Here is a 16,960-nt window from a genome sequence, read left to right on the forward strand (position 1 = left end):
GCATATCATTAAAACAACTATAAGTACAACATGTGATTAAGTGCAGATACCCTCGACAATGTGATAGATCATACATGCTAGGAACATTTAAGTAAAAGAATATCAATGAAAAGAACAAAATAAAACTCATTAAAGGGCACATGTTAATCATCTGATGGATGCATGATTCCTTTAAACTGTGATATCCAGTGACATAAACTTTGAGTGGATAACTTGAACTTAACTTTTCATATAACATGCACTGTTTTCACACGAGTGACCTCACAAGCACAGAATGCTCTAAACTCCATTATTCCTGTGCATTTTCCAGGTATATAAAATACCACACTTTTGTTAAGAATTCCCACCCACTTATGCATCGATTTTGATATTCCAGGTTAAAGGCCCCGCTTGCCTTGACACAACAATGAGGTGTAACTGAACTTGACTTAACTGAACTGAAGTCAACAAAAACTTAACCTTACATATCACACTGTTTTCACACCATTGACTTCTCGAAGCTCCTCAGTAGACTCCCTTATTCTTTTGCATTTTATATGGCCAGGCATTTCATAGGCCACACTTTGTGAGAATTCCCACTCACCAATATTTTGATAATCCAGGTAAAAGATCAATATTGCCTTGAGTGAAAGGTCAAGTGCTTTCAGGAAAGGCGCATACCGTCCTCGATAAACGTACTCGAAAAGAATGCATCAGCTACTAGGTAACCATTCCTTGTTTCTAAGTTACAATTGGTGGCACCAAATTCAAAAGCAACACTTGTCATTTCCAGTATTACAAATTTCCTGTGTTCATTTCAATCATATTTTGATGTTGAAGCCTTTAATTATTGAAAAGCACAAATGAAGCCAGTGAATACAAAAGGAGAAAAGGGCTAGTTGAAAAGGCTGTTTTAAAGAACCATTACATTTAGCACCACCAACCCATGAGTAATATGTTTACTTAAGCAAGGAAATCAGTTGTGTCCCCAACTAAAACATCACATACTCATACTAACTGGATTACAGCATTTACATTTACCTGCAGACAAATCATCAACACTTTTGCCTTGGATTTCTTGTTCTTTATCAAGAACACAGTTCCAAACTTTCACTATCTTACTGCTGACTCGGACTGAAGTGTCCATTTGAGTACAGTATAGGAGTTTTCCTCGTTAGGGATAAAGCTTCAAAATCTTTCTCAACAGATACACCAAAGAAATTACTAAACATATTAAATGACATATGAAAGGAAACTACTGGTACTTCAATGCTTCCTCTCATTTAAACAGAAAAAAAGGCACCAAAGGAACTACACTATGCTAACGATCACCAAAAATGCTCTAGATGGGTCAGTGAGTTTGAAACATTTGTTGTATTATTTTCATTTCATTGTATACATTTCTGCCTCAGATGAGGATATTTGTAATATCATCCCTCCCTTAGAACATAGGAACAGGGGTCCAGAAATGTAAACTGGAGATAATATCCCTTCTTGATTGACATTCTATTTCAGTTATAATTTATATCGCCGATATCTCTCAGAATGCATTACACTTCTTGGAATAGTGAAATCCAGTCAGTGGTGATAGGTATACCGTCTTCAAATGTGACGGTTCGCTGGATAGACTGAATTGTATATAGTTAAGACAAGATTGGGGAATTGATTGCAGTCTTGAATGTAGGCTACAGGTTGATTAAAAAGTTTAATTGTAAGTTCGTAAGAGTCGATACACTGTCTTCGGGTTGAATAAATCGAATTAAATCATTCTGATTGTTTATTAAATAGTCCGATTGTCGACCTAAATGACCGATTTTGTGGGCCTAGGTAGAGTGAAGTGAAGCAATATACAGTGTTTATAAAATGCAACCACAATAATGTGGCGGAACATGGCAATTTTTCTATGGCGAAAAGAGCACATTTTCTATGGCGGAGAGCACCGATGGCGGAATGACACGCACCCCCACCCCCCCCCCCCTCCCCCTCTTCAAGACCCCACTCTGTGAGTGTTTGTTTCCATGAAAATTCTATCGTAAGCAGGCGCGTATCCAGGATTTTCAAACCCGGGGGGCGCGAATTACTATCTAAGCGGAGCGCCACCATCGGTTGGCGCGCAGCGTAAAAGAAAATTTCTTGTTTTGAAACCCCCCAGATCACCGGAAACGGCACTTCTCGGGCTTGAAATGACCAACCAGATGTACACTTTTTGCCTGAGAACCAAGTATTTCCTAATAGTTTTTTTTTTCCATCCATAACCTTTTTGAATATTGTTAACCCGGCACACATCATGTTCTTTGCTTTTGTAGGTGATTCTACGTCCCGGCCCACAATACCCGTCATCCCCACTTTTCAAGGTTTTAAGCCCCATATTTGTTCAAAATTTGAAAATTCACATTTCTCGTGAATAAACTCACTTCAAAACATACCCATAATCTTGTACAAAATTTCATCTATGGACAACCAATATAGAAAAAACTTCCTTCAACCCCTAACAGACCGGTCAAAATTGCACGACTAGAGGGAAGTGTGATGTAGAATGTTGGTCAGAAATTTTCGAAAATTCAGACACAGTTAATTTATTGGTGTACAAATATTAAAACCTGTTATAACGGCTATTATAAAACTTGGTTGAAGGAAATGAAAAAATAGCAGATATTTCCGAAACCGAACACTACACACATAGGCGTAGGAGGCGCGGCAGCAGTGGCGGAGCTAGGGGTATTGGTCAGGAGTGGCGAGAATGGTCAGAAGGGGCGCTTTCGACACTATCTAAGCGGAGCGCCACCACTGGTTGGCGCGTAGCGTACAGAAAATTTTTGAGTAAAGATACTCCCTAGATCGCTGGAAATGACCCTTTCCGGGCCTGGCTAATTTGCAGATAAACGAAGAATAAGGTGTGATCGCCAAATTACACCAACAAAATGTGACAAATGTCAATAAGTAGATGAGAGCGCAATAAAAAAGTCAATAATCTAGAATAAGTAAAAAGTGGTAAAGAGCTGAAAAAGGCGCCAGCAGTCCATTTGAGTCCGTCAGGGGGGCATCCGCCCCCTGACCATATGGACGCTCCGCCACTGCGCGGCGGGGGTGCAGGCCCTAATTCGCCATTACTAATGTAAAAGAGAGTTTTGACATAATTGGACCTCCATGCTTTTGATACATCTACATGAGACATGTCGTTGTTTACATTAGCATCCCGCGGTATACTGCGCAATTTGAACGGACCGTACGGTACATGATGGCATGCGATGTAATAACCGATGCTTGCTTATATGATATTGACATGAACACTTTGAACGCGCGCTCCGCGCGCGAACAATTTTGGTTATTTTTTCAGGCAAGTCGGACAGTTTTGAGGCTTTTCATCCTGGAACGCCATTTTCATGCTCACTGATATGATGTTATATCTGCTGTTTGCGTTACAAATTCGAACAGGCGCGTAGCGAGGAATTTGCAAAGGGAGGGCGAAGCCTGTAGGCAAATTATCTAAGCCTAGCGCCACCATAGGTTGGCGCGAAGCGTACAAGCAAATTTTGGCCGAAAATGTCTCCCAGATCGCTGGAAATGACACTTCCCAGGCCTTGTAAGTTGCCTCTAAGCACTTTCTATTTTGAAATTACTTAGCGATATCATTTAAAAAAATGCTGTATGGGGGGGGCGGGCGGTCGCCCCATCCCAAAATGCGTCATGTTCCCCGACGACACGGTCGAGTTCGAGACCAGCCACAGTTGGTTTCATAGCACAATTCTACACACGCGTTATGATAGACCATATATAGTATATATATAGATCATTAGTGAGAGAGGAAAATGGAAACGTCAAAAAATGGAGTTGTCGGTGTAAGGGGTAGGGTGAGTCACACTTTTACGAAATCATTGATCCGTCACTGGCTACCCTTCAGCGCTGTAATGATGTCACTGTTCTTCTTTCTCTTTCCGGTGTCTTCGCGTTTTGCTTTTACTCCCTCTTTTTCTCCTTTTTCTCTCTTTCTTCTTTTTCTTTTCCCTTCCTTCCTCTCCTCTTCCTCTTTTTCCCCTCTTTTTTTCCTTTTTTCTTCTCTTTTTTTCTCTTCTCTTTTTCTTACCCGGGGGGCGCGCGCCCCCAACGCCCCCCCCTGGATACGCACCTGGTAAGTATTCATCAATTACTGCTTCTCTGGTTGTCGCTGCATGGATATGACTATCGGATATTACGCTGCCCTGGTACTTTTACATCAATCAATAAGGCATTTTACAGATTCCCAGTGTAGTCACAATGGGTATATATCTTAGTTGTGTTAAGTACCGTAAAGATGGTTCTATTTTCTTACATTATGTAAGAAAAGAGATTTATACACAAGTTAGGTAGTAGCTATTGAAACTCATAGGTTATGTAACTTAAGTTACCTGACGTTTACCAAACCTGTGTTCTAGGTTTGCTTGACTTGCACTAAAATTTACGTCTTTGTAAGCAAAGGATTTTATTTTACTGATGTAGAACGTTTTTGAGGAAATTAGTTATCTTCTCCATTACCTCCTTTGTAATTATTGGCAGACATTTACAGAGATGTTGGATGAAACAACAGCGAGGCCATAATTCAAGTCGCAAGGTTGTGTTTGTACGTCACGCATGCAGTCATTGCACTCCATACGACTAGCTTGAAATATGAAGAACTATCAATTAGTTTAGCCTAGGGTTGGCCAGGGCCTTCTGAGTATGTCTGTACGATGTTGTAGTTACTTTGCTATTCCCTCGTCATGATAATGTAAAGAAACGTTAAGATGCCATAAAATTGTAGACCATTTTCCCATTTTGATTCCATTGATTACCTATTGGATCTTGCATGTGCATCATTTGTATAGTCTACTAGTGACTCATATTTGATGTAATTTTACAATTAAATAATTTTTTGCGAAAATTTTCAAATTACTCACAGGCTAAACAATTCGCCATTTTTCAGAAACTTTGTCAATTTTATATATGATAACTTTAACACATTTGACTTTAAAACTCATACTTACTACAGCTTACATATACACCCAATCCAATATAAGGCTTACAGACAAGAATAATAAAACTACCTTGCATAATGATGAAGAAATCAGACAAGAAATCAGGATTTTTAACGTTTTCTTGATCACTAAACATTTGTCAAATTGTATGTCATCACTTTTCATCATTCATGAGATTTTTAAAATGTTTTTGCCTTAAAGTGACATTTCAAAATCCGCCCTTTAGTAAAACTGCCGTTCGTTTTTCGCCACTGCCAACTTCTTTACCTTTCAAGGTTATTAGTCTGGAACGATAGCCGGTGTGTTATGTAATCAATTCGCCAAGCCCAGCAAAGGAAACCAGCTTAGAAAAGTTACTTCACAGCTCAAATTTCCTGTGATCTAGCACCGCGAGAGCCCATTAAAATTTATGAGGCAGGTAAACTGTTATGGCAGTGGTTTTGAACAAATGAATACTTGGTCAAATATTAATCATAATTCATCAATTTTGTCAAATTGCTCTTTGATAAATTTTCAATTCATGCATCTTGTTGATAACTGCTGGCATAAGAAAATGTTATTACATTGTCTGTAACTAAATATTGGCATGCGTTCACAATCACTGTGGTATATTCAAGGTCCACATCACAATTATAATGTAACTTAAAACAAAGTTAGTAAAAACAAACGCAATGCCTATCAGCAATACAGTATAAAATGCTAACTTTATTTGGATTCCACAAATAAATGATGCAATCAGCAAACACATGCATGATGTTATATATAAACACAAATAATATTTCAGAAAACCAAAAGAACATATCTAAAACAGCACCACTTCAAAAAAAAAGAAGTGTGGATGACTAATAGCAATAATCCATACCACCTAGTCTTGTTAAGACCCTAGTATATGAACAGCCTAGTGTACCTTTCTTTTCACATAGCTATTTTCCCGTATCTATTTGCTGTACTGCCCAAAGAATGTCCCCCGGCAACGCTTTCGATACTTTGGAGAAATGTCCAAGACGTTTGTATCGGACAGATCCTCGGGCATGTAAAATACAGTGGGCAAGCACATTCGCGATAGGCAGAAACGGACTCTGAGGCATGTACAGTTTGCACGCGAGAAAAAGAGTATTACAAATAGGTATAATAATAGGTTTCAGAAAGCTGGAATCTTTCCTGAGTACTTTAGCCATTAAAATTGAACAAGCTTAATATATTCATAATATTTACCTTACCCTATGACATACTTATTTCTATTTTAAATACATGGATGCCTTCAATAACCACATCAAACTCATCTCTAAATTCTCTTTATTTTCTGAAGCCTTTTCTCTGTGTTTAAGTCTCTGAATATTTTTTTCTTGGGTTGTTTTTCTAAAAATGGAGAAAACATCATTACTTAGCTTCATCTTTTATTCACAATAAGCACTAAGTCAGCCCTGTTTAGAGTGTACAATGTATAGATTTGTGTATCTGTCTATGTAGGTCTGCTAGGTGGTGTATATTAACAGTTAACATTTGTTTGAAAAGAAATATACTTTTCAGTATTTTGAACTATTAAAGCAACAAACATGATTCAGTTCAAGCATTATGTGCAAACCAAACCAGCTATTTCTATTGCTTAAGCTCATTAACCTCAACATACAAAAGGTAGGTACTGTTAACATTCATTTAACCTAAGCATCAATATGTTGCTATTGCTTATGTTCATTAATCTAATTATTAATTAAATATTAATAGGTTGGTATTGTTTACGCAAATGAAAATAAACATCAAAATATTGGTGTACACCTTAGACGCATTGAATTCAATATCAAAACTGTTTATGCACATTGAATTAAACATCAAAATTTTTGGCATTGGTCTAACACAATAAATTAAATGTCAAATGTTCTTACTACTAATGTGTATGGCAAAAAAAATCCTCAACTATGTATCTCAATAGTGCATACTACTTTCTTATCACATACTGGGTATATGGATGCAGCAAACATAACATAGTAATTACAGATACAATGAAGCCTAATTAAGTTGTCTTATCTGACAAGGTTCTGTTAGACTACACAAATATCAAACATTCTACCCAATACTAACCCTTCCACTGTTTCACTTTCCTTCCCACATTGCTATTACTCCAAATAACATACAATCCTTAAACTAGATTCACTATAGTAGGACAATAGAGCTGATGCTTTTGAGAGTGTGTGGACGTGTGTGTGCGTGTACGCATGTGAGTATATGTGCGTGGACGATGGGATGGGATGGAGAGGCCAGTGACCATGGTCACTTTCAAGATCAACCTTCACACCGACGGAGGTTTTTGGTATAACAAGTTAATCATCAAATATAACAGAACAGCCAATCGTGACCTACCGATGTACCTCTTATCTTTACTCCTCCAAATATCTCACCTGTTATATGTTTTCTCCTACCATGTGACTATCTGACTTCTTTACAAATTCGGTTTAGTTTGGAACACAAGGGAACCATTTTTGGGGGGTTAATCACCCTTGATTCACCATGCACTGTCATCAATGGCTCCAAACTCACCTTGGAGGAAATATAAATTATGATCTGACATTTTTAGAAATTGGGATATTGGAATAAAAAGATTTTTAAAAAATGCCTTTAAAAATTGATTGAGATTCAGCTGCAATATACAACAGCCAAAAATGAAAGTAATCTGGAATATTTCAGGGAATTGTTGATTCATTAAATAAGCAATCATTGCTTACCACAGGTGCAAAATAAAACCACTTTCTTAATCTTAATACTTGAACTAATGATGTCACGAGTCAAAGATATTTTCTCAACTTTCTTCACAGTACATTCAATGTGGAAACCTAATGAGATGTAAATTGGCTGTACCTACTTACAGTGTTGAAAGATAAGGGACCCATTAATTTCATAGATAATTTGAACTTTAAATACTAAAAGGCCTAATGAACCAATCAAGACAAAGGAAAAGGAAAAACTTGCATTAAGATCTAATAATTCTTTTTGTAAAGTACACATTATATTAATGGGCAAGAATTTAAGCAGACAAAATGGTCAAACAATCATGATATACAGATAATGCATAAGAGGGAAAAATAGAATACATATATATATATTTTATATATATATATAAATATACATATATATATATGTGTGTATATATATATATATATATATATATATATATATATATTTATATATATACATATACATACATATATAATGTCAGCATGTTGGGTTTTAAACCTTATCATCAAACATGTTTCAAGGCAAATGCAACATAAGTGATTCCATAAAAGACATTGTACAGCAAATTGTTTTGGTTTCTAATTTCTTAATATATTTTTTATTATATAATATAGATGACAGATAACAACTGTATTGATAAAGGTTATGGTGGTTAAGAACATTCCATGACTTAATCACATCATTGAAATTTAGCACTACCCAGAGTTATCTGTTGTGTTTTGCTTACACTGTTCTGGAAGCTTCATTAGGAAAAGATTAATTACTTTGTAACAGATATATAACAGAAACCAATGTACGTAAGATACATCTGCAGCTTTTAATAGGCCGTAAGTTCATGGCAAGTTTAAGCAAGATTGTTAAAAGTCAATTTATACATGATTAAAGGCAAGCTGTAATAGAAACCCTGTAGTCGATGAAAACATAAGGCTGTGACCTCATCTCTGTAGTAATAGGAGATGTCTGTTTAAAGAGTGGCGCATGTTGCACAACATGTCAGCTGGTAATATGGATCATTGCAGAGGTCAAATCTTCCAATCAATTCACAGTAAGCCAATGAATCTGCACATTCATCTGTAAGAACAATTTAACAATGATAATTATCAATATAAACAATTAAACCCATCACTCAAAGCTATCAATATCATGGATCAAACATTTCAGTTTCCAAGGAATGAATAATAAATGAAAACAATACAGGCACAAAGCAGCATTGGGAGCTCTATTACTAACAGGAGGATTATTTTCATGCTCTATTTCAAATAAGAAATAACAGTTTGTCTGCAATTGATAGCCTTAAAGTCTGATGTACATAACACACCGTTTTGGTGGCTGTCACTTTATCTTAAATATCTTCTCTCCTAGTTTGTGTATTTGAACTTGGTCAACAACAACTAGTAGCCATTGTGACCATTGTATCATATCTAGCACATTTGCATCCCTTTATGGTCTCTTAGAGCAATGTCTTAGCAACATAGAAAGTTAAAGATGTTATTAGCAGTTACAAGCATTCATACAAACCACCATGCAGAAGAAACTACTAATGCAGCATATATAATAACCAATATCAAAGACTTACTTATGATAGAGTGTTAAAATGACATGATAATCTAATATCCAATGACAAATTAAATTTCAACTTTTTAACCTCTGGCACAGGATTACTTTGAGGTTGAGAAAGATATATCAATAAAGCAGTGATTATTAATATGTTATCTACTCTGGTTTAATCATCAACACATGCGCAAAACGAAAAATCAATGTTGCAATGCAGCTTATTTACTTAGCAAAGCAAATTGAGAAAAGGATCTGTAAAATATTCTTTTATTACAATAGCCTTCCATTCCAAATTGTGCCTTTCAAAGATCCCAGTAACCATCGTATATGACTGCTGCTACATTTACTACTGATATGTTAGTGTGCCGGCTTACCAAAAGGTCCAAAACCATCATAGACCAGAGAAACGTAAAGGAATTAATGTCAGGGCCGTCTTAAGAGATCACCGGGCCCTGGGCCCGGCAATGGAGCGGGGCCCCTCAATCAAGTGAGTTCGAAAAAAGTTGCGTGAAAAATTGACATCCTTGACAATCGCTCAAGCATAGACATGCCTGCATTTACCACCCCTCCCTATGTCGCGCATAAAGCATAAAACTTTAGCTGAACAACATACGTGATATATCTAAAAGCTGAAATACATTATAGAAGAGTAATCTTCCAGTTGCCCTCCATCCCTTCCCTAACAATATTCCAGGGTTGTCAACTTAGATTCGAATATTTAATGTCAAACTCTCAAGTGTTTCACCAACTCTCGTCACAAGTTGTCAAGTATCGAATTCAATCAGGCATAATGGCCTATTCAATAAGTTTTCCTCCCAGATTAAGACATGGGGTTACTACGATTGGGGGCCCCTGACATCGCGGGGCCCTGGGCCAGGGCCCAGTGGGCCCATGCGTTAAGACGGCCCTGATTAATGTAACTGTTATTTCAAAAATAAATCAATATAAGTGAATTAGACAACAAAAACAAATCCCAATTAATTATAAAAATCTAACAACAAGTAAACCAGAAAATGAATAATTGCATGAATGCACCAAATAGCACACATGATTGCATAAATGCATCAGGTACCACACACAATTGCATGAATAGATCTGGTACCAGATACAAAAATTGCATGGAAGCCCCAGATACCACACAAACTTGCATTAATGCACCAGATGCCACACATAATTGTATAAACGTATCATATACCACACAAACTTTCATGAATGCACCAGGTACCAAACATAATTGCATCAGGTACCAAACATAATTGCATGAATGCACTAGATACCACACATAACTGCATGACTGCATCAGGTATCACACAAATTTGCATGAATGCAGCAGATACCACATAAAATGCAACAATGCACCAGATGCCACACATAATTGCATGAATGCACTAAATACCAAACATAATTGCATGAATGCACTAGATACCACACATAACTGCATGACTGCATCAGGTATCACACAAATTTGCATGAATGCAGCAGATACCACATAAAATGCAACAATGCACCAGATGCCACACATAATTGCATGAATGCACTAAATACCAAACATAATTGCGTGAATGCACAAGATGCCACTCATAATTGTATAAACACATCATACACCACACAAAATTTAATGAATGCACCAGGTATCGCACAAAATTGCATCAGGTACCAAACATAATTGCATGAATGCACTAGATACCACACATAACTGCATGAATGCATCAGGTACCAAACATAACTGCATGAATGCATCAGGTACCAAACATAACTGCATGAATGCAATAGGTACCACACATAATTCCTTAAATGCACCAGATACCACATAAAATTGCATGAACGCACCAGGTACCACACACAATTGCATGAACGCAGCAGATACCACGCATAAATGCATGAAAGCACCAGATACCACACAATGCACCAAATACCAAACATAATTGTGTGAATGCACAAGATGCCACTCATAATTGTATAAACACATCATACACCACACAAAATTTAATGAATGCACCAGGTATCACACAAAATTGCATCAGGTACCAAACATAATTGCATGAATGCACTAGATACCACACATAACTGCAGGAGTGCACCAAATACCACACATAATTGTATGAATGCATGAATGCACCATATGCTACACATAAATGTATAAATGCATCATATACCACACAAAATTTCATGAATGCATGGGATACCACAGACAATTGCATGAATACATATATACTTGTGAATGTCTCAAGTACCATTCCAAACTGAGAATGAAAGAGTATCACATATTCCTTGTGTGTATTCATGCAACTGTGTATGAAACAGTATTGTGCATTGTGCAGGTATCAACAAAATACTAAGAACATGCAACAACAAAAAACACCAAAAGCCCTGAATAACTCTGCTAATTGTCCAATTTCCCAGCTCTAAATTGGTCAATACTAGAACATATTAAGTATATGATTAAAAAGCTGAAATTAATTGTTAGATCATCATTAGCTACTACCAGTATCTATGGTTCCTTTCCCAAAAGAAGCTATTTTACCATACCATTCCAATTCTAAGCAGAATCCGATTCAAAAATGTCTGGAACCAAAAAGGAGTGGTTTATTTTCAAATGATTTCAAACAAAGGAATAAAATTAAAGTGTGTTTCATCTGTAATTCCCTGTCAGTACTTGTAAAATCCCCATGAAAGGGCTAGCAAAACCCATCCCCAAACATCTCCCAAAATAACTTGATAACTTACCACTGGTTATTAATATGAAAGGTTGAGAGCCTGTCATTTATATCCTAGCAGGATCTTCAATGGCGAAGAAAATCCTTTTGTCAGGCTATCTAACTATTATGTTTTTACAAAACAGGCCTGTTGAGTTAGGTCTAGTTAAGCAGTTTGTTAATGTTTTTTTTTTCATCTTTATGATGATAACTTAACATATATCATAATATAAAGCTGTGCAGCCTTTTGCTTGCATCATAACAAGTAAAGTCACAAACTTTATCTATGCTGCCATAACACACTGTCCCTTTCTCATATATGAAGTCATAACATTAAGTCCAGTCCTCATATATGCAGTCATAACATGAAGTCCCTCCCATATATATGCAGCTATAAAATAACATAAAGTCCCTCCAACATAAAGTCCTATAACAAAAAGTCCCTTTCTCATATATGCAGTCACAAAATGAAGTCCCTTTCTCATATATGCAACTATAATATAATTCCCCTTCCTCATATATGCAGTCACAACATGAGAACCCTTCCTCATATATGCAACTATAATATAATTTCCCTTCCTCAAATATATGCAGTCATAAAAGTAAAGTCCCTTCCTCATATATGAAGTCATAACATAAAGTCCCTTCCTCATATATGCAGCTATAAATGCAGCTATATGGTAAAATCCTCATCCAAGAACAAAAGAAGTTGCAATAATTTGGGTATTCATATGCATAGTTAAAGTGGCCATGACACAAAAATTTCAACGTCCTGTCTTTTTGGGATCCATCTAAGCATGCTCTCTAGAACATAAATCAGTTAAAAATTTGATTTTTCCCTTCGAAAATTGAGATTTAATTTACCCTCTTCGGGCTTGAAAAGTTTGTTCCGCTGAAAATTTTACTTATCTCATGACGTCATGTGACGTCATGTTATGAACACGATTTTGCTCTCGCTGATTCCTCCGAACACATATCATACTTACAGTACGACAAGTGTACATAAATACACAAAACAATCGATAACAAGTTGGCGCGAAATCAGATCGAAATTTCCCGTGGAATGTCAGATTTAGAACCAAATGCCGCAACCGATGTTCAAAGTGATAGTGGTTCTTCACCAGGCAGTGAAATTGGGCTATAATTAGAGTGCCCTTTCTCATATTCGAAGCAGAGAGTGAAGGCGATGATCATGCCAATATTGAACCGAACGTTGTGGGTGGACCTGAGGTGTTAGAACCGTATCAGTTCGAGCCTGTTAAACAAGCCAAAATTGAAGCTCCACAACATATCGAAGAACAAACCCGTTTGGAACTATTGCAAGGAACATACAACGTGGTAAGAATTTACTAACGAAGCATTTAAAAACAAAATCCAGTCCATTTTGTGCATGTGTTGTTGGAATTCGCGGAACTCCCTAAACTGTATTGTGCGTTGTGTTACGGAGACTTACAACCCATATGTACAGTGTGTTGGCTATGTATTCATATACATGTATAAGGATCGCCACTTGCCCCATTGGAGGTTTCCTGTTCTCCAATCTGGTCTTCGGAGTTTTTAATGTGGAATACTTGACAGAAGAACGACTCGTTTATGTCAACCCGTTAAAGTCCATTTGTTTTATTTCATAAAAAAGGATGGATCGTAGTATGCTTCAGTGAAGTGTTCGCTACATACGGAGCTGTATACTGGCTAGGCCCAGTGAATCGGCGCTGGTGTTGTGCACTAACTTGGTCATAATCGCCGTGTTTTTTTCGTCCTTTGCCATCAATGAAGGCTAATTGCATGGGTAATGATATTTATGCAGCCCCCAACAACACAACGGACCGGCATTTCTCTCGGATATTTTACAACATGTTGTTAAACAAACTTGAAATTTCTAGCGATATAGCGTAATGCAGTGGTTGTTCTCTCAGTGTAAATGTGCGAGTATGTGTGACGGTACGTGCCTGGGCTTGGCACTTGTGTTCCTAAAATGACGTCATCATTGTCTTGTTTTGAAATCGCATTTTCAGATATCTATTTTCGGATGCGAATATTAAAACGTTAATTTCTAATTAGTCCTTGAGGTTTTCAAGGTAATGAGGATAGTTTTGAACATAGATTTCCTCATAGATTCAGAGGAAGTTACTCTCAATTAGTTGGATTTTTCGTGTCATGGCCTCTTTAAGTTTTTCAAAATAAAATGTGTAAAAATGTAGAAATAGTAAGAAACTTGCAACTTCTCATTTATGTCTTACAAGGATGTGGCAAAAGACTACTGATTACTTGTTATATAATAAGATTTTTCTGATGTATTTTGAGGTGAGGGTTAGCAAACAATGAATCACTCTCGATTATTCAACAATATTGGCACTAAAGCAACAGAAATATGCTTATTTATGGTGATCGACAGAGATATAATACTGTATATGAAATATTTTCATTCCAAAAGCAATTTAAGTACAAATAAAATAGCAACTATGTGAATTAGGCTGGGTTATCTGCAAAACTGAAAAAGACAGCAAATCAACTTTTGGGATGAAAAAGAGTAAGTCACAATTAAGGCTTGGAAGCTAAAGTTTCAACAGTAGATAATTCAATTTAGAAATTATAAGAGTATAAACAGTTGGTCCTCTCTTTCTTAATTAAATTAAATATGACAATAAGAAATGTTAATATACTTACTCAGTGCAGCCGGACAATCCTGCGTGTTGCAGCGTTCAAAAACTGGAGGAGCAGGGGACACCATCTTGCAAAACATTTGTAGAGCAAGTTTGCGAGTTCCTCTGTACATGCATTTAATCATTCGTTTTCTCATACCCCCGCCACATGTAGCTGTACACTGTGTAAATAACGTAAGATCATCATGTAAATATATAATGACTGCATACTCCTCTAATAACCCGAGTGAGGGATGCCCATGGCTACAACCACTTTGATGCTTTCTATCAGCATGTTATACACTGTTTGGTGCTATAACAAACCTAGTATGTGTCAGAAGTAGGAAGCTTACACTGCTGATCTGCAAAGATAATTGTTTTGATATTGGTTCATCCTAGCTAAGCAGAACTTTGCAGCTACTGCAGCTTTTCATTTTGACATAGCCATTCAATGTACAGATGATATTTGCTTTAAAAACCATTAGATATCTTGCCTAATTTAGGTATGATAACTAACAGATGTTGTTTTCAGATACATTTATCTTCAACACTCAAATTACCATCAAATTGTTACAACTTCAACACAAGATGCATCTACTGTATAAGCTGAAATGCTTGTATTAAGATCGATACAAGTAAAGTGCAGTAATTAACTATAAGGTAAGTCAAACAAGACAAAACAATCAATCATTCATGTTGACTTCTGACTGACACATTTCTATGGAATTATTAGACAAAACTGAACAGAAACATGGCATCATCTATTACAAATAAAATTTGCTTTGATTTGAACTGAGCTTTTGAATAATATTTAGTTGGCGATGTCTGTTAGTCATTGTCAGTTACTAATCATAATCTACTTTATTCTCATTAAGACATTTATGATGACAATATCCTGTCATTACTTAAGACATTACTACTCACTGGTGTCCAGTGAGAAACATGCCAGGTTGGGATGCAGCGATCCGTCACGCAGTCTGAAATATTGGCTGGCTTCACCAGTTCGTCGACAGATTCGCACTCACTCTCTGCTATGTAGTTTCCACTACTGTTCATACAACCAATTTCACGAGCCTTGGTCCCCATGCCATTACCTCTGCAGTTGCTGGAACACTAGAACAAGCAAAAGAGCAAACTGACATTAAATTTCAACATTTAGTCAAACTAACTGTCAATAATTCTTCACACATTTTAACCAATATTTAGCCACAACTTCTACCCTGCCCCAGCCCAGGAAGATGAAACGTTATCGAAAGAACTACTAACCCATGGCGAGAACCCGGCCCAACCAAGGAGGTGTGCAGTTTTTGAAAGAACTACTCACCCGTGGTGACAATCGTCCCCCACCCAGGGAGGTGTGCAATTACTGTTAGCACTACTTACCCATGACTACTACCCTGCCCCCAACATGGAGGTTTGCAGTTCTTGATAGTAATTCCTTAACATTGCTCATGATTATCCATAATGCCAACAAGTCAGAGTGTATTTATCTATGTAGTAATTTGTTCCTACCCATGATCACCTTCTTGCCATGTAATGCACTTTATTATGCTCTTACCTGTGACCATTCTCCTGTCACCCAGTGAGGGGTGCACAGTTGTCTGTTGCAAGCCCTCCCATCAGCTGGTTTGGGCACTCCTTCCTTAGCACAGTAAACTGGATCTATAAGTCCAGATATTCCTCGCCTATTGGCATGCTGACACAGGACATCCCTTTGCTGATAACCTCCACCACATGTCACTGTGCATGAAGTCCATTCTCCAGGAACCCATCTGAAGAAGAGACTCAAAACATTGAAGTTCCTTACACGTGTAACTCCTTTCAAAGAGCCCTGAAGTTAATATGATGATTGTTAAAGTTTTCAAAGAGCTTTTTTGTGTGTTCTAGAAAACCCATATTTCTGTCGGGTGATTATCAACTCCCTGGGTTTTGCATGATAGGATAGGATACATGATTTCAGTGAAAATTGATACACATTTGCCAGTTACGTTTTTTTTCTGGTGATATGTGTGGAAACCACCAAAACACAGGTTTCCACATATTTTTTAATGCTTTATGCAATCAAGAAACATGTGTAAACAACTAACAATTATTTTACAAGTTGTATATTGGTTTAAAAATGCAGGACTTCCTCAGACATTTTAGGTTGTCTTTTGCCTTTTATCTGTGACTACTTGCGGTCACAGCTACAGGTTGCCGCAGGGTTTTTTTGTTTTATGTAATTCTAACATTTTCTTCATGATTTCTCATAGGGAGCATTGACTACAACTGGTAACATTGTTGAGAAGGTTTTGTATAAATTGCATGTCAAAGGCATAGATGGCACACAGTTGGGGTATGTCATGGTTTAGGCTGTCATCTTCAAACC

At 37.0% G+C, this 16,960-nt stretch overlaps 1 protein-coding gene across 4 annotated transcripts in view; it reads right to left on the reverse strand.

Annotated features, from left to right (window-relative positions):
- Window positions 1-5,655: 5,655 nt before the first annotated feature.
- Window positions 5,656-16,960, reverse strand: part of LOC139979182 (ADAMTS-like protein 1) — a 76,155-nt gene continuing 64,850 nt past the window's right edge. For 3 of the 4 annotated variants that reach the window (XM_071989912.1, XM_071989917.1, XM_071989915.1), the window contains 4 exons: window positions 16,151-16,364; window positions 15,517-15,705; window positions 14,618-14,774; window positions 5,656-8,771 (listed from right to left, as the gene is read on the reverse strand). In XM_071989912.1, the coding sequence (XP_071846013.1) occupies window positions 8,665-8,771; window positions 14,618-14,774; window positions 15,517-15,705; window positions 16,151-16,364 (667 nt within the window). In that variant the 3' untranslated portion in view covers window positions 5,656-8,664. Of the gene's footprint in view, window positions 8,772-11,783; window positions 11,820-14,617; window positions 14,775-15,516; window positions 15,706-16,150; window positions 16,365-16,960 lie in introns of all 4 variants that reach the window. The other variant, XM_071989916.1, reaches the window with a different exon arrangement.

Source organism: Apostichopus japonicus, chromosome 13 (assembly GCF_037975245.1).
Source record: "Apostichopus japonicus isolate 1M-3 chromosome 13, ASM3797524v1, whole genome shotgun sequence".
Lineage (NCBI taxonomy): Eukaryota > Metazoa > Echinodermata > Holothuroidea > Aspidochirotida > Stichopodidae > Apostichopus > Apostichopus japonicus.